Source organism: Lygodium microphyllum, chromosome 21 (genome assembly GCF_053477565.2).
Source record: "Lygodium microphyllum isolate KBCC chromosome 21, Lygodium_microphyllum_v1.1.10, whole genome shotgun sequence".
NCBI classification, from domain to species: domain Eukaryota; kingdom Viridiplantae; phylum Streptophyta; class Polypodiopsida; order Schizaeales; family Lygodiaceae; genus Lygodium; species Lygodium microphyllum.
In genome coordinates, this window is record NC_141155.1 from 30,648,450 (window position 1) to 30,668,242 (window position 19,793).

Below are 19,793 nucleotides of genomic sequence, written 5' to 3' on the forward strand. Positions count from 1 at the left end.
AGTGGAGGCTCATATGGTAGGTCGATCACGCTGACCTAACCACCTTCGCGGGCTATAAAAGCTAAACCCCTTCACAACCATCGATCATCTATCTTTCACCTAGTCAGAGTTGTTCCATCTAGCCTTAAGCTATTCACCTATCTTCTATCTAGATCGCCATCTAAGCTTCACTGTGGAAACGCACGGGTGGATAGAGCCATCTCTGTATCAATTGTTTGGAGCTAAAGAAAATTTCTAATTCTCCTCTTATCTGTTGTGTACTCTCTATCTCTCTCTTTCTCAGATTTTGTCGCTGTGCCATGTAATTTTTATAGCTTTGTGGAACAACATATGAGAGCAGGTTTTTGGAGCCTGATTTAATGTGCAAAAAGACCCCAAGAGGCGTAAAAGAGCAATTATTCATGGAAAATGAAACAAGCATAGATAATTGAGCTAGAGTTTTCCTAGGTAGATTTTGACACTAGGAACCCGACACAAGTCTTCGTTCGTCGATTAGAATCTGTTTGACTCCCCATTTAATCCCCGCAAGGTTTTGCATTATAAAGCAACTACTGGATTCGAGAGCCAAGAAGTGCGTGACAGAGGCTAGATGATAGATTTCAATGCCACAAAGTTAGTCGTCTAGTCCATTTGCAATTTCGAGCTCGTTTAACCCTCTGTCTGGGCCAGAACCACTTCTAGGAAGTGTGAACATGCAAAAGGTGAACTGATTAACTTCTAAAGTTAAGAATTAAGCTAAGGGCTTTATTAAAAAACGTTTTTTCACCATGGAGGAGGGGGGGGAGCATGATTTTTTTGACACTTTCTCGATTTGAATGATTATGCCTTATCAACCAGGCCAATTGAGATGGAAGGCATATCCCCGATCTACGTGTTGAGGGCTTCAATTAGACTATATGCACATGCAATATGATGCAAGGAATGAAAATATTTGATTTCAATAGTTGTCTCTCCTTTTTCTCTTTCCTCTCTCCACCTTGTTCCTATGGCTCAATCGATGTGAGTAAGGGATGGGCTGAAGTGATTGATTTTGGGTGTCTGATGATGCTGAAGTGTTATGGAACATAAATTGAAGGTTGAGGATGCGTTACCAACCATGGAAGAGCATCAATGACCTCTCGACTTTGAAATAGGTGTGACTTCGTATTAAATGAAATGTGTAAGTGCTTGATTTTACTGTTTTATGTAATGAATCTTTTGCGCATATTTTGAAAAGTGGTTTCAAATGATTGAATATGAGTTCTAGTGCTTGAAAAATCAAAATTCTCAGTTGGTTCTTGTTGTTCACGTAATTAAAATGAAAACAAAGAAAACCCGCAAAGTGAGAATTGTGGGATTTTGGAGAAATTGAGGGTTTTATGCATTTTTATGATTCTTTTAGTGTTCACATGAGGTCGTATGAAGTGTAATGCTTTATCTTGGCTCATGCAAGCTCTACATGCCTAAAAGTCAAAAAATTCACGAATAAATAATAAGATAAAACAAGAAAAATGGATTTTAAATGAAAAATAATAGATTTTATGTGCCAAAAAATTATAGAAAATTAGGAATGTATTCATGAATGTATGGTGGAGCTAGGGCATGAGATTTGGCCTCAATTTATTCCCATTTTTATGTTAAGCTGTGTATTTACTATTTTTTATATTTAAAAAAAACATGAAAAATACTATTTACATCCACCAATGAATGCAAAACCATAAACGATAGGGAAAAAGGGTTGTGAGGAGTTAAGAATCCATTGAAATCTAATTTTATGCATATCTCGACATATAGGTTTTGTGTGTTTTAAGTTTTTAAAGAAGAGCAGTAGCACAAATTATTTTGGTGTTGCCTTAGCAAGGATGCATTGGGTTAGGGTAAAATCATGAAAAGAATTGCTTGCGCACAATCCATGCTGTTTGATCTATAAGTTTATATATTTATGCACTTAAGAGCATTCACATTTGCATTGCATTACATATACATGGTATCAGAAAAACAAATCCTGGATGCATTGCACTTGATTGTTATAATCATCGACCCACGTTGAAAGCGTAAGGAGTCCCATGCTATAGGATAGTACATTCGTTCCCTTTGGGGCCTAATTTGGTAAGGATTGAATTATCTCCTAGAATGAACATTAAAAGAGTGGACTATGTTTCACATGTGTATATTTTGGAATGCGCATCTTGGGGCCAATCCTCGAGGTGTAGAAAAGTCGTAGTAGAGTCTCGACAGTTAGCCAAGGGGTGCTCCTTGTGTATGTGCTACGAGGTGCTAGACACCAATCTATTTGGGTACTCCCTGTGAGGAGTTGGAAAGGGATCCGTTGAACTATAAATAGTACAAAAGTGCATCTAAGTTAGATCAGTGTGTGTAGGCTCCAAATGCTCCTAGCCACGAGATTGTGGGGTGTTTTGCTTGAGCATAGAGGTCCGGCTAGAGCCTTAGAGCCAGTGTCGGGCCCATTTTTGGTCCCGACAACATAGCACACCAATCATCACAACGATTAGCCTTTCTTGACGAGGTGCTTTAGGAGGAGCAACTTTGGGGCAACAATATGCATTTTAATCGAAAATGCCATAGCTAAGATAGTGACTTAGCTTTGAGAGGAGCGACTTTGGGGCAACAAGAGGGTTTCTTTGTACCTAGAATTTCTGGTTGGGGCAACATGCCTACTCAACAATTTGTTTTCATCTCATTAGTGCTAAATAATTGCTTAATGATTTGCGGAAGGGATTTTCGATCATCAGTTTGGGGCAACATGCTTGCTTAGTAATTAGCATTGCAAAGAGCTGCATTGGTATCATAATTGCTATCATAAATGTTGTCATCGCCATGGTTGAGCTATTACTAAGAGATGCGGATAACAATGATGAAAGACACTATGCATTTGCATTTTCTAACGGAATTATGGCTTGACGCTTTGTAGCTTATCATACAAGGATAGGTTATCGAAGCCACGTTCATCGAGCATGTTATTTGAGACCTCAAACTTTTATGTAGCAAGGACTTCTAGGTAGTTTTTTGAGTTGAATGTTTAAAAGTAGACTACATGTTAGTAGGAGTGCCTTTGAGTATGTAGTTGCAAAGCTAGCACCATAGATGTGACATAGAAGCATAAATTATCAAAGAACATTACCTATTAAGAAGCAGTTTTGTGTTGCTTTACATTGGCTTGCAAGTGGCTCAAATCTAGGACTTATTGCAGATTTATACATAGTCTCAACATCATTAACATAGAAGCATTTTTGTGTTACTTTACATTGTCTTGCAAGTGGCTCAAACATAGGACTTATTGCTGATTTATATAGAGTCTCAACATCATTAACATAGATGGCCGTGTTGGACTTTTGTGATGCATTGATGACATCAAAATTACATGACATGTATATAAAGTGGCCAAGTGCACAACAAATGCTCACATTTGTAGATGCATTTCATAGTATTTGAGGTATACATTTCGTGATTGGTGCAGTGGATGGCAGCCATATACCGATTATCGGCCCAATGTAAAATAACAAGGGTTATTTCAATAGGAAGGGATTCTACTCACTAATTCTTCAAACCACAATGGCTGCGAATTGTCTTATTTAGGACTATGACATTGGTTGGGCAAGTTCAATGCATGATTGGAATGTTTTTCAACATATTGATTTAGAATATTAATGTGCAAATGGTGCTTTGGGTCAATATTGCCTTCTTGGTGATTGTGCATGTCCTGCACGCTTTTGGATACTACCTCCTTTCAAGGGTAGTAAAGATAGTTAGTATTGGAACTATATATAGTCAAGCAGTTGTATGCAAGTTGAAAGAGCCTTTGGAATCCTTAAAACTTGTTTTCACATATTACTAAAGAGGTGTGATATGCTCCTACAAAATGTCCCAAAGATGGTAGCATCATGCCTTGTTTTATATAATATGCGCATTGTACACGATTACAATTTTGATGATGCTTGGATACGTGAAGCTACAACAAAGCTAGAGAGAGAGAGTAGTGCACCTCGACATGACACAAATCACCAAAATATTTAAGGAATAGACTAGTAGAGGCTACTACATTGATTAACACAAATACCACACAACTAGTTCATCAAGCGCAGTTGGTGGAGCTTGAGCCGAGATCCAATCAACCTGGTGGAGTAGCTCAAAGGGACAACATTGCTCGAAGCATGTTTAGAGAGAGAGAATGCAAATGTTAGAACTATATTTGGCGATAGTGATTCTGTAAAAGAGATTGATGATGAAGATGGAAATGACTAAAAATACCTATGGTCTACATTGTAGGCGGGAAGGTGGGTGGTGCAACTTGAAATTTTTCCCTCTTTCCACCTTCCCGTAGAGAGCTTGGATAGGTCCATGCGGCAATCAGCATGGCAAGGGGATTCAACTCCCCTACTCTCTATTGTATTTCTAACTATCGTTTTAATAATGCCAAAAATTCAAAACTGATGTTGAATTAATATGTCAATTTCTTAGTAGTAATGAGATGTGTGTGTTATTTAATCAATAGTAAATTGATGTGTGTCTAATTAACTAATAATATCTTGATGTATTACTTAGTCAATGATAATTTGGTATATACAATTGTGTAATATTCACTATGTTAATCATGCTACAATTGGTGTCAATTATATTTATTATATTAACTAACTTGATTTGCTTTGATTGATTTTTTATTATGTTAACTATATCAATTATATTAAATCTTGATCTTATGTTGTAGATGATTATTATTGATTTGCTGCATTAAGTAGCTAATATTTGTTGTGTTAATTATAACTTGACCAATGAATGGGTGTGTTATTTGATTAATTTGTATCTTAATTTGGAAGTGTCCAACGAACACATGTGGATAGTGTGTAAACAACAATGGATAGTTTTGGATGGAGAGTTGATGTGTTCAAAAACAGTCCGTCGCCTAGCGTGTAAAGGGGCCCACAAACTATCGTTTGGTGTGCGAGATTCAAGAGGCCTACAGGGAGGCAAGCCAATAGAAATGTGTCCGTTATTGTAACTCAAAAGAAATGCTTTATTTCGGATAAAGTTGCGAAGGTAACGTTATGAGCACGGTCAGTCTTGTGAGGCCATGGCGCCCGTTCGCAGCATCAAGCCAATCAAGCCAATCAAGCCCACCAAGCCCATGTTGTAGGGGTGGGGCAGGGGGAGGGGGAGGGGGAGGAGGAGCTTGGGCTTCTTGCTCTTCTTCTTCTTCTTCGGAGTCCAGCAGCAGCGGCAGGAGCGAAACTTTTGTGAAGCCTCTCAAGTGGATTTACCCTCCCGTGCCATGTCGTGTCTGCAGAGGTGAGAAAGGAATACTGCTTGCTGTTATATATACTATTATCTTTTCTGGGTTAATATCCTTTCTGCTTTTCTATATTCATGGATCGTCTGTTAATTATTGTAGGGGAAGGTAGCATCGCTTGTGGGAGCTGCGGCGGGAAAGGCGTCCTGGGCAAAGGAGGTTACCATACCAACAATCGAGTCGATCTTCCTCGCATAATTGGTCTCTCTCTCTCTCTCTCTCTCTCTCTCTCTCTCTCTCTCTCTCTCGGTTTCTGCATTCTCTCCATGTCTGTCATTGACAAGGTCACTGCTGTAAACGACTCACGACTCTCTTCGCCCTGAAGTGGCCCAAGCTTGAGGAGCTTGCTCCAGGCCATAGAGGGCCTGTAAACATGGTTCTCCTTCCCTTGCACAAGAAAGCTAGGAGGCTGCGAGACATAAATCTCCTTCACCAAGATGCCATTCAGAAAGGCAAACTTTACATTCATTTGGAAAACAGACCAATGGTGATGAGCTACAAGAGTCAAGATAGCTTGAATAGTAGACATTTGAGTTGTAGGTGTGAAGGAATTAGAGTGATCCAACCCTACTCACTAGGCAAATCCGACCAAGGGTCCATTTGCAAGATACTTGGTCTTACAGACCCACTTTACACCAATCACCTTTTGCTTCTTGGGATGTGGAATGCTCAATAGAATTGAGCTTAGCTTGTATAGCACCGTGCAAAACCACCTATGTAAGAGCTTCATCAATAGTCTCTACATTCATTTGGAAAACAGACCAATGGTGATGAGCTACAAGAGTCAAGATAGCTTGAATAAAGGACATCTGAGTTGTAGGTACAAAGGACTTTGAGTAATCCAACCCTACTCACCAGGCAAATCCGACCAAGGGTCCATTTGCAAGATACTTGGTCTTACAGACCCACTTCACACCAATCACCTTTTGCTTCTTGGGATATGGAATGCTCAATAGAATTGAGCTTAGCTTGTATAGCACTGTGCAAACCCACCTATGCAAGAGCTTCATCAATAGTATAAGGCTTATGGTCCTGAAGGATCTATGACATAAGGGTACAGTTCACGCAGAGTGAACTATCATGTTGGGCGTGAATCTTGGCTGATCTCTATGGGCCAATAGTTGTCTTAGGGAAATGAGTAATCCCTAATTGCTACATGAGCCACTGATACCACCTATTACCTAGGAATGGTGATAGGCTCATCATGCTGCGAAGGAGACCGAGTAGTCTTTTTGATAGTTGCAATGCATGTGCACCTATTTGTTGAAGGGACTCCCCCTCACTAAGAGAAGGTAAATCCCCCTCATTTGAAGAAGAAAACTCCCTCTTTTATGGCTCATCTTGTTGCAAAGGAGACCGAGTAGTCTTTGGTACTTGCAATACATGTGTACCTATTTGTGGAAGGAAATCCCCCTCACTAAGAGAAGGTAAATTCCCCTCATTTGAAGAAGAAAATGTCAGAAGTGGTGCAGCAATGGAAGCATAAACATGTGCTGGAATAAACAGCTGAACACAAGACAAAAGAAAAGAAAGAGATAACACAATACAGATGAGAACTCATATGTATGCTCGGGAAATGGAATCCATATACCAAGACTGAGACAATACATTTACAATGTGAGTCACCGGCTGTGGAGGCATTCGCACTTGCCCCCTCTCTCCAAGAATTGTCTAGTGATGAATGAATGAATAAGTGGAGGAGGGAGCCAGACAATACATGGGACGAATAAATGTCCAAAATATGACAGGTCGGCCGATTGGCTGCAAATAATGCCAATCCACAATAAACAATGGCAAATAAAATGCCTAAAATGTCTCTGTGCTCAGCCTGCTGAACCACAAGTCCAAACTTAACCATGAGTTGACTAATCTGCTAACACCCTTTCTCAGATCATGGGTGATCTGATACAATACAATATACAATGATAATGTCGCATCATAGTACACACGACAATGTCTATCAAGGTAGAACCATGGATACCCAAGTAGTGGGTGCGCAAGCCACCACCAAGGTGCCTCGGAGAGAACCTGATGTCGATGTCGATCGTACTAGCTCTTGAAGATAGAGAAGATTATAGCAGCTCTCAATGTTTGTCAACAATGCCTCTGACGTAGTATACGTAACCATCCTGTCACCAATGTCGCAGTGCAGAAATGACCATGGATTTCCCTTCTTTGGCCAGACCACCAAAGTGTCCCCTCATGTGAGCTCCAGATGAAAGCCACCCGCTCTCTGTCAAGTAACCAACTCATCATGAACCTAGATGTCAATCCTAGCTCCAGGATTTGTACATGCTAGACTTCGGTCGATGCGTCAGGGATGTCCCTCTCTGGATCCGGTGCATATGTATAGAAACATAGATGAGATGCAGCCGCCCCATCTCACCACCCTCTCACACTCCCTCTTTGGCATTGGAGAGTTGTGAGGGATGACTGAATCACCACCACTAGAAAACAGTTGAGGAAGGGCCATGAGGCCCTTCCTACGATCTGAAGAAGAGAAGCCCTTCCGCGGCTTGGACTTCGCCTTGGTTGGAGGATCGGAATCAGAATCTGAGAGGCAGATGATGACTCGATGGAGGAGTCCGCATCCTACTTCGTCTTCTGCTCCTTTTTCTTCCTGGAAGCCGCTATCTCTTTGTAGTCCTTTCTTAAATGACCCTTCTTGCCATAGTGGTAAAACTGGGCCTTTGACTTCTTCATCTTCGAACCCCTCTCTGAAGCTACAAGAGCCTCACGGGAATCCCCATATAGCGTAGCATCAGTGGATGTGCATGGAGCAGCCATCTGTAGAGGATTTAGAAGAGAACTAGAGAAGCGAAGGGATTTGGAGAGGGAACACAGCCAAACCACGAGCACAAATTGCAAAAAAAAAGAGTTCACATATAGTATAATCCAAAATCTGATCAAAATAAGACAAAAGCTGCTGAAAAAATCAAGAAATCAGTCAAAAACTGCCAAAAACAGCAAAAATGGCCTGATAATGTAAGCGCCCAGCCAAGAGGAGATGCTGAAATATCAAAACACAAGTTGAAATGGATGCGTAGGCAGTATGGATGTTGACTTTAGCAAAAAATGCAGGCAAAATAGGGTGCTTGGTAGGAGTAGCAGCTGCTTGATTAGCAAGGGTAAAAACAATCCTGAAATTAGCAAGAAAACACAGCAGAGACACAAATCTTGAAATTTGATACCATGCTAGAAGTGGTGCAGCAATGGAAGCATAAATATGTGCTGAAATAAACTGCTGAACACAAGACAAAAGAATAGAAAGAGGTAACACAATACAGATGAGAACTCAGATGTATGTTTGGGAAATGGAATCCATATGCCAAGACATGAGACAATATAGATACAATGTGAGTCACCGGTTGTGGAGGCACTGGCACCTGCTCCCTCTCTCTAAGAATTGTTCAGTGATGAATGAATGAATAAGTGGAGGGGGGAGCCAGACAATATATAGGACAAATAAATGCCCAGAATATGATAGGTCGGCCATCATTAAATGTTGGCCGAATGGCTGCAAATAATGCCAATCCACAATAAACAATGGCAAATAAAATGCCTAAAATGTCTCTGTGCCCAGTCTATTGAACCACAAGTCTAGACTGGACCATGAGTTGACTAATCTGCTAACAAAAAACTCCCTCTTTTATGGCTCAATCCCCTCTAAAAGAAACTTGAGGAGATGGGGAATGGGTAGGGGAATACTTAATGATGAGGTAGAAGAAGGAGCCGTCAAGGGTTGAAGGGGAGAAGGAGAGGGAGATGGGATAGTAGAGGAAGGAGGGGGAGGAGACAGATGAAGAAGGGGTGCAAATGGGTAATGTGGAAGGAAGGGGAGGGATTGATGGCTGGGGGAGGGGGGTCAACCGAGGACAATGAATCACCTGCAACAAAAGAACCATCAATCAAGTCTTCGGAGGTTGTAGCCTTATCTAAGATCACATCCCTACTCACCTCGATCTTGTGTTTCATTGGGTTGTAAAGCTAATAGTCCTTCGTAATTGTACTGCAACCCACAAAGATAAGCCTCTTTGACTTGGGATCGAGCTTGCTCCCTCTTTTCTTCTAGTCCACACGGACATATACATCGCATCTAAAGTTATGAAAGTGAGATATAGAAGACTTCTTTCCAAAGAAAGCCGCATAGGGAGTCACATCCTGCAATGTTGAAGTAGGGGACCTATTGTGGTTATGAACTGCTATAGCCACTACCCTACCCCAAAGGGAATGGGGCAAACTCCTATGCTCCATGATTGATTGGGCCATCTTTAGCATGGTTTGATTGGCACGCTCCACCTCACTATTCTTACATGGTGAGCTCAGATGGGAATATTCCACCTGAATGCCGTGATCTTTGCAAGACTGAGAAAAGACATTAGAACAAAACTTGCTGCCATGGTTTGCTCGTACACATTGAACCTTGAAAGACATTTGCGTTTTTGCAAACACCTTCTACTTGCAGAAATACTCCAAGAAGTAATCGCCACATGTAATGGCTGAAATCGTCAACAATCAACATCAGATACTTGGCCTTCCCAAGGGAGGCCGTGCCCATAGGTCCGCAAAGGTCAGTTGCACCGGAACGTGTACATTGAGGCAAAGGATCATCCATACAATTCTCTTTGAGAGTCTATAACAGCCATTTAGGGACTGTTTTGGCTGTAAATATAGCATCCTTTCTTGCACAATAGCATCATCCATTGCCCTAGGAGAAATTGGATCAGCTTGAGGTTGATTTTGGGCAAGTGGGGCAGGTTCAGCATGCTGTAATGACTGATTTTCTGCATCAAAATCAGCCCCCAAACCAATAGCATATGGAAGGAGATCCTCAAATACATCCAAAGAGTATGATGTGACTGGCATTTCAAATTCAGCATGCATATGTGCTAAATTTTCAGAGAATATGACATCTCTACTCGCAAAAACCTTGTGTGTGGAAGGGTTATACACCCTATACCCTTTTCTTTCCAGCTATACCCAATAAAAATGCATTTTATTGCCTTGTCATTGAGCTTTCTATGAAGCTCTTTGGGTACATGTGTGTATGCAACACAACCAAAAACACGAAAGTAATCCACACTAGGCTTCTTGCCATACCATGCCTCACATGGTGTAATGGTCTTCAATGCTTTTGTAGAAGCACAATTCAAAACATGATTAGCATGCACAAGGCCTCCAAGCCAAAATCTACAAGGCAGCCCTTTGCTCGTCAACATGCATCTAGTCATTCCCACGAGTACGGCTCTTGCATTTTGCTACTCCATTCTGTTGAGGAGTCATCCCCAGTGTATATTGGTATGCAGTGCCATGGTCTAGCAAATAAGCCTCAAAGGCTTTAGACATGTACTCGCCCTCTCTATCATTGCGAAGAGTTTGCACTTTCAAACCAGTTTTAGTTCCCAATTTGGCAACGAAATGTTTGAAGTACATAATACAATGGATTTGGCCTTCAAACCATACACACTCTAGTGTACCTAGGGTAGTCATTGATAAATGTGACGAAATAAAGATGACCCCCAAGAGTACGAGTCCGCATGGGACCACATACATCATTGTGTAGAAGTTGTAATTTATGGAGAGCACGCGTTGCACCATCCTTCTTAAAGGCAAACCTATGCATTTTGTCAAGAATGGAAGCCTCAAAAGCATGGGGAGGTGGAGTATACCAAGTAGGCAAAGTGTCGACCATGTGATACCTCTTAAGAGTCGTGAAATTGCCAAAACTCAGGTGGCCATATTGAGCATGCCATAGCTTTGCATTTTGCATAGCAAGAGTAAGTGTACTGATTGTTAAAGTACGATTGGATCTCTTCTTGTAAGTATCCAACCAAAAGAGATCTTTGTACAAAGTACTTCACAAACAAAGAGCATAATCAACCTCTCTATAACTTTTTCTATATGTAGTGGCATTTACCCTTCTTTTTTCCTTTGATTGAGTCTTGGACAGCCTTGCTTGGTAGTTGTGCCGCATTAGCCTTGGGCTGAGTTTTCACTTGTTGCTTGCCTTTGCCTTTGCTTTTATACCTACAAAGCATAGCTATATCACTTGATCTCATAGCCATGTTCTTTTGAGTATGCTACTTTTGCAACAAGAGGCTAGTTAAACTCCGTGAATGTGAGGGCTGTTGTGCCTCCTTGAAGGACAAATCCAGTGAAGTATGGAAACCAAGATAAGACTTTGGAAGATGGATAAGTGTGATGTTAGCTATCTCTTCATCGGGTATCACCTCATCAATATTCAGCAGCTACTCTTTCAAATCCTAGATGTAGGTAGGGTGATCTTGTGAGAGTGTGCAACAGAAGAAGGAACACGAATAAAACCAGCAGGGAAGAGAGAGACAGTAAGAAGAATAAGGAATAAATTTGCATTGAGTGAAAATGAATGCTAAATACAAAGGGAGGATTGAGTAGTCCCTACATGTAGCCCACAACGTCAATGAGGGCACCAGATTAGGCTGATGAACATGGCAGTATCAACTTGTAGAAGAATGTGTGGGTCAAGTGGAGGGGTGATTGCTATAAATAGCAAGGAACCAACAAATCTGGCCAATTGAAGAAGGAAGAAATTTTCATTGACTAATAATGAATGTTGAATACAAAGGGAGGATTGAGCAAGCCCTACACGCAGCTCACAATGTTAACGAGGGCACCAGATCAGGCTGATGAAGATGGGAGCACCAAAGTTGGAGAGTGTTGGAGATGAAGTGTACACTACCAAATCTAGCCGATTGCTAAAATAGGCCATAAAATATGGCCGACTTGTTGCTGTAATGCTTGCGGCTGCAATAAATGTAGTCTAATTACGCAGTAAAATGGAAAAAATGACGACACAGCATTTTGGGCACTTGTGGAGCAGACAGACACTAGCAGGGGGCGTAAACTAGTTGACAGATCGAGGAAATGCACAGTAAATGTGCCTAAAATAGAAGAAATGCACACTAAAATGCGAGAGCTCCCATGTCTCTGTCAGATTCTGATAGGAGCTCATAACCAAGAGATGATGGACTAACATGACTAAAATAGGCAGGCTAATACCCCCTCTTAGATCCGAGGAGTGTATGTAGACTCAACAACCTCATGCGGTGAAGTTTAGAATCCTTAGGCAAGGGCTTCCTGAAGAGATCCACTGCATTGTCCTCCATGGGACAGTAGGCCATTGCCAACTCGAAATCCACAATTTGCTCTCGAACATAGTGGCACTAAACCTTGATGTGCTTCATGCGAGCATGAAATCTAGGTTCTTCACTAGAGCGAGGGCAGTCTAGTTGTCCATGCATTGTAGGTCCTATTTGTGGAAAGCCAATCTTTGCCAACATACGACAGAGCCAAACTGCCTCCATAGCTGCAGAACAAAGTGCATGATACTTAGCCTTTGTAGAAGAAAGGGCCACAATAGGCTGCCTTTTATTGCTCCAACAAGCGATAGCTCCCAATCCAAGGGTGAAGGCATAACTTGTAATGGACCGTCTTGAATCCACATCACTTGCCCAATTAGAGTTACTCCAACTAGTAAGAGTAGCCCTCTCTCCATACATGATCTTGTAGGATCAAGTCCCTTGTAGATAGCGTAGAACGCGCAAAGCGGCTCTTTAGTGAGCATGAGTAGGAGTCTTCATAAGAGAAGACAACAAAGCCACCACAAAAGATATGTTTGTGGATCAACTAGATGAAAGAGCCAATAAGGCACTTGGGGAGGGGGGATCAGTCGATGACGTAGAACCACCTATATCAAATGAACCATGAATCGGATCTTCAGAGGTTGCCTCATCAAAGATCACATCCATGCTTGCCTTGATCTTTTGAGGTTTCGGGTTGTAGAGTCAATAGCCCTTCGTGGTCATATTGTAACCAACGAAGATAAGCTTCTTCGACTTGGGGTTGAGTTTGCTTCCTCTTTTTTTCTTGTCCACATGGACATATGCCTCGTATCCAAAGATGCGGAAGTGGAAAAGTGAAGGCCTCTTTCCAAAGAAAGCTTGGTAGGGAGTCCTATCTTGCAATGTTGAAGTAGGTGACCTGTTGTAGATATGTACTGCAGTAGTCACTGCCTCACCCCTTGAGGAATGGGGAAGACTTTTGTGCTTCAACATTGATTGGGCCATCTCAAGCATGGTTTGATTGGCATGCTCCACCACACTATTTTCTAATGATGTGTTCGGATGGGAATATGCCGCACACAATGACCAAAGTTGTCAACAAGCAGTATAAGGTATTTGGCCTTCCCAAGGGAGGCCGTGCCTATCTGCTGTTGGAAATGGAGGAAGAGAGAGAGAGAGTGAACACAAGACAATGAGCGAGAGTGGGGAGTTGTTCCACACTCAAAAGATGGAAGTACTAGAATCATAGAGTGAAAGTAAATAGGTCTAAGTAAGTTAGACCTATCCCTAACTCAATTAGAGTTGATTTAACTCGAGAACTAACTCTAAAAGTGGTGTCACAACTTATTAATGTAGTTGTGTTCACACGACAAACAAACAAACTAAAACATTGGGCACTGCCCATAGAATTGGCAAATTGTATGGGCATCCCCTTGGAGTGCCAATGTGGTAGAAGTACAAGAAGATCAATCACCAAAGGGTAGCAAGTTCAAGGACTTTTGAAAAGCCTCAAACTTCTCAGGAGGAAGTGCTTGAAATGTGTGCAACATTCTCCTACGTAGGGACATATATCAAACTGATCTCTCTTGCATAGCATCTCTCTTTGACATAATGATAATGTATCTCAATGTGTTTCGTGCGAGCATGAAACACATGATTCTGTGCCAGTGCAATAGCACTTTGATTGTTAGAAAGAATGGGTATAGGACCCTCCAAAGAAATTTGTAGATCAGCCAATAATCTTCGCAGCCATATACATTCTGCTGTTGCGGTGAAGGCTGCCTTGTACTTAGCCTCACAAGATGAGGTAGCTATTGTAGGTTGTTTCTTGCTTAGCTATGAAATGCTTGAATGGTTCAGAAAGAAACCGTGTCCACTAGTAGATTGCCTAATGTCTGCATCACTAGCCCAATTTGAATCAATGTAAGCCTATAAGTGCAAGTCTCCCCCCTGGGAAATAATAATACATGTGACTGAGTACCTTGCAAGTATTTGAAGATCTGCTTAACAGCTTGCCAATGTATGGTTTGTGGGCCGTGCATGTATTTGCTCACTTGAGATATTGCATATTAAATGCCAGGATGTGTGTTGCGAAGGTAAATGAGGCAGCAAATTGCCTGGCTATAAGTTGCAACATCACGCATCTCTTCACCATCATGCATAGACAAATTTAAGCTTGGCTTCATAGGAGTGTACATAGGTTTGCAATCTTGCATATTAAACCTATGTAATAGATTATCCACATAGTGTGATTGTGAGATGATGATACGGTGCTGATTCTGGGTGAACTAAATCCCCAAATAATAGTGTGGACAGCCCATGTTTGACATAGCAAATACATATTTTTATTCTGAAGTGAGCGATGTGCAGTGGTGATGTTATGTCCTGCGATGAAAATATCAAGTAGAGAGCAAAACGTGAGCAAGAGTAGAGAGTGAGAGTCAGAGAGAGAGAGATGCATGATGTTCTTGGGTACAATTTTGAGTGTGTACCTCTTTAGGTTTTAGATAGATATATATGAAAGTACAAATGTGCTAAGGGCGTGTTCACACCCGTGCACATATAAAAGGCACGATGGCCCTTTATTCCCATTATCAGGCTGCTTTTATATGTGCACGGGTGTGTTCACACCAAGGTTATCAGGCTGCCTTCTTGGTGTATAAGTAGTGATCCACTTGACTCTATGAAAGCCTTGAGACTGATAAATGTATCAAACTTATGATACCATTCTCTTGGTGCTTGTTTCAGCCCATACAAACTCCTTTTGAGTTTACATATCATCTTCTCTTTCCCTTTTGCCACAAACCCTTCAGGCTGCTGCATATATGTCTTCATGCGGATCACCATGTAAGAATGCAGTCTTTACTTCTATCTGTATGAGCTCCATATCTTCAGCTGCAATCAAGTCCAAAATGGTTCTTAATTTAGTCATCTTGACTACAGGAGAGAAGATCTCATTAAAGTCAACTCCATGTTCCTTTGTATCCCTTTGCAACCAATCTTGCTTTATACTTTGTCGCGGAACCAAAAGTGACATTCATCTTGTAAAACCATTTGCATGGAAGGGTTTTCTGCCCAAGTCCCAAGTGCCATTTTTCTCAAGAGATTCCATCTTTGAACAACATGGCTTTATACCATTTCTTGCTGTCCTATCTGTCCATTGCTTCCTTGAAGCAAGACGGTTCACCACAGTCTGTCAACATGACATAATCAGCCACATTGTTTGCATTAGGAACGAATCTATCAGGTTGTCTAGTAGCCCTAGATGATCTCCTAACCCAATTATCATTGTTTGTTGGTTGTTGAGCCTGCAAATTTCCATGTTCAGCTTGTTGTCTTTCTTGGCATTTCAGCCTGCAAATCAGCATTAATAGCTTGCTGTCTTGGCAAATCAGCCTGCAAATCAGGTTGTCCATTGCTTCCTTGAAGCAAAACGGTTCACCACAGTTTGTCAACATGACATAATCAGACACATTGTTTGCATCAGGAACGAATCTATCAGGTTGTCTAGTAGCCCTAGATGATCTCCTAACCCAATTATCATTGTTTGTTGGTTGTTGAGCCTGCAAATTTCCATGTTCAGTTTGCTGTCTTGGCATTTCAGCCTGCAAATCAGCATTAACAGCTTGCTGTCCTGGCTGTTTCTGCACATCCAGTGGCTTATCATTATGGGCAATGGCTGGCTGATTATTTCGAGCATTATTTTCTGCATTTGAAGGTTCATTTACAGTAGGTATTTGTTGCTGTACAACATGCACATTTTGCTGTCCAAAAGGTATTTCTTCGTGGAATACAACCCTATGGACCTCCTCAGTCTTTTTGGGCTGTTTATGCATGCGATCTTTCTGAAAGATAACATCATTGCTGCATACTATTTTCCTCTTCTCGGGATCCCATAATCTATATTCCATTTTACCCTCGTCACCATATCCTAGAAAATGTATTTATAGAGCTTTGGCTCAAGTTTGTTGCGTTTTTCTTTATGAATGTGCACAAAAGCTTCGCAACCAAACACTTTCAGGTGAGCATATGAAGGTGGCTTGCCTGACCACGCTTCTTGAGGTATTTCCTTCCCCCCCCCTTCCCTCCCCACCCCCCCTCCCCCCCCCCCCCCCCCCCCCCCCCCCCCCCCCGCCAAAAGACCTGTTCGGTGACTGATTAATCAGGTGAATAACTGTCATAACAGCCTCTGCCCAAAAGCCAGGGGGTAATGTAGCATGAGACAGTACAGTACGGATTTTATCTTGTATGGTCCAATTCATATGCTTTACAATCAAGTGAACATCTATCATAACAGCCTTTGTCCAAAAGCTAGGGGGTGATGTAGCATGAGACAGCATAGTATGGATTTTATCTTGTATGGTCCGATTCATACACTCTGCAACTTCATTTTGGGATGGATTATGAGGGGCAGTAAGCTCCCTCTTTATCCCTTTGCTGTCACAAAATGCCTGAAAGGCCTTGGACACATATTCCCCACCATTGTCAGAGGGAAGACACTTGAGTGTCTTACCAGTCTAATTTTCAACCAATGCCAAGAATTTTTGAAACTTGTCAAGCACTTTGTCCTTGCTATGAATAGGATAAAGCCATACCTTCCATGTAGCATCATCAAGAAAGGTGACAAAGTATTTTTTAAACCCTAAAGATAACCTTGGCATTTGACATACATTATAATGTACTAACTCTAGAGGAGAAGATTTCAATGAAAGAGACTTCTTATAAGACATATGTACATGTTTACTATAAACACAATGATCACAATGCTCAAAATCAGCATAACGAAGACAAGACAAGTAATCCAAACGAGAAAGCACTTTCATTCCAGTTTGACTCATGTGTCCTAACTGGCCATGCCACAAAGAAACACTTGGTTGCTTGGTCACGTGGCTGGATCTCCTCCTTTTCAGGGCAACAACATGGTCATGCACACTAGATACATGGAGAGGATACAAGGTATCACTTTTACAATCTCTGGCAATCACTCTAGATCCCTTATAGATTTTCCATTTCCCATCATCAAGGGTGGTCATCTAGTTGCCCTGTGCTAACCAAGCTCTTCTTGAGCTTAGGTACATGCCGTACATGCTGAAGTGTGAAGATAGAACCATGCTGAAACTGTAATTGCAGATTGCCAATGCGTGCAATGTCACATGCATAGTTGTCCCCAAGATGGACAACACGATGTGGAGAGGGGTGACATGAAAGAAAACACTTGAATCTAGAATCCAAGTGTGCATGCCATCATCCATATTTGCAAGTAAAGCATGTGTACTAAAGTGTGAAGAGACAAAGAGTACGTCATTCCCACTGTCACTGTCATGAGTGACTACATTCACCTCTTCAATTTTGATACTGCTCTTCTTAGGCTGACTCTCTTTCTTCTCTTCCTTGCTATCATCTGTCTTCTTGCCCTTTTCTTTCTCTTTCTTCCATTTGTAGCAATCACGTTTAAAGTGACCCTTCTTGCCACAATGATAGCATTCAACATCCTTACTACGTGATTTATTGTGTCCCTTGCTATCAGATTTGCCTTTCTGCTGTGATCTGCCCCTAGTATGCAAAGCACTAGAAGACTTACTGGATGCATTGTTTTGTTCATTCATTTCTTCCATGAGTAGAGAACTCTCTACATCAACATACAAAAGCATTGTATTAGAATTGCTCATAGCAGTCTTGAATGTATCCCAACTCTTTGGCAGAGTGCAAAGCAAGAACGTAGCCTTAAATTCTTCATCAATCATGAACTTCAAGGCAACCAGCTGGCTGAAAATGGAGTTAAACTCTCTCAAGTTAGTAGACATTGTTGTACCCTCTTTCATATGCAAATCCATAAGCTTTTTCAGCCAGTAAACTTTACTTGTGGCACTCTTCTCGGCATACAGTTCTTCCAATGGAGTCCAAATAGCATAGGCAAAATCCAAACCTTCAATGTTAAACAGCAAGGCATCAGAAATTGATAGCTCGATGGTTGAGCGTGCAAGCTCATTTAACTCATCCCAGTCTTCTTGTTCCATATTTGTGGGCTTTGCCTCTTTGGTCTTAATTGGCCTTGCCTGCTTCTTTTGCAATAGGATATTATAGCACTGTTTTTGCTAGACTGCAAAGTTATGTGCTCCTTCAAGCTTCTTAATGTGCCTGAGATGACTGCTGTCACTGCTGCCAGCCATGATTTTCACCCCAAATGTGACCAAAAAGGTCAGCAAATGCAGGCCCAAATTGTCACACAAGTGACCAAGGTATAAACAAGTATCAACCGGCAATAAATAACCACGTAAAAGCAGAAATTTCAGATCTGCAAATAAATTTTCAGAAGCACTAAACCTTGTGCTACAGCACTCCACAATTGATTACAGCTGTTCCAAGGACAAATACATCACATTACATGAGAAGTCCCAAATTTTAGCTGCCATTTCTACTGTATATGCACCCACGGGCACAAAATTTGACACGTACGGTCAAAACCCCCAAAATTTTTGTGCTCAAAGTATCAACCATACATTTGCACTGTCTTTGACATGCATAGAATAGGCCAATTTTGCCAAAATAGAGCAATTTTAGCAAAACCCCCAAAATTTTCCAAGTGCTAGATGTCCAGATTGCATGGAATTAAACCCGCACGTACATAAAATGACCAAATGGCGCATAAATTTTGCCCAAACAGCAAAAGCCCCAAATTGCACGGGGTCCAATGTGCATCAATGTCGAGAAATTGGATAAATTTCAGCCCAATTCTTGCATGTACATGAAAAGTCCCAAATGTCAGAGGCAAAATGTCACAAATTCCTGTAATCTATGAGACAAATATCATTGTTGTGTCTTGCTCGCATCAAATTTGGACAAATCCCCTAATTTTTGGCACAAATCTGCCCAAAATTCTGAACTATGCTTACATGCACGAATGCCCGTCAGGAGCAAAGGGCTTGCTTGCAGGGAACCTTTGAAAAAACTAAAAAAATTTGCAAAAGATAAGTGACGAATCTGCCCCGTTTACAGCTGCCAGCCAGTTGCCTGCTCGCGTGACTTGCTCGTGACCTGAAAAACGACGTTTTGACCTGCACCTGAAGTGCGTGACCTGCGGGTGGCTGCGTCTGACCAGGAAATGACGATGTTGACCTACACACAACCTGGAATTGTTGCCTGACTGAAAACGTGGCCTGTTGACATATGCCTGACTGCACGAGTTGTTGCCTGTTTGTCTAGTGAAAGACCAATGACGAGCTGACCTGCACGGACTTTGAGAAGCGTGAACACCTTAGCTGCAGCTTTGATACTAGTTTGAAGTGAGTGATGCGCAGTGGCGATGCAATGTCATGTAGAGAGCAAAATGTGAGCAAGAGTAGAGAGTGAAAGTCAGAGAGAGAGATGCACGATGTTCGTGGGTACAATTTTTAGTGTGTACCTTTTTA

General features: G+C 41.6%; 1 protein-coding gene across 2 annotated transcripts in view; it reads left to right on the forward strand.

Moving 5' to 3' along the window:
* Nucleotides 1-5,027: 5,027 nt before the first annotated feature.
* Nucleotides 5,028-19,793, forward strand: part of LOC148017862 (uncharacterized) — a 54,380-nt gene continuing 39,614 nt past the window's right edge. For both annotated transcript variants that reach the window (XM_087662120.1, XM_087662121.1), the window contains exons 1-2: nt 5,028-5,283; nt 5,387-5,485. In XM_087662120.1, the coding sequence (XP_087518246.1) occupies nt 5,043-5,283; nt 5,387-5,485 (340 nt within the window). In that variant the 5' untranslated portion in view covers nt 5,028-5,042. The remainder of the gene's footprint in view (nt 5,284-5,386; nt 5,486-19,793) is intronic.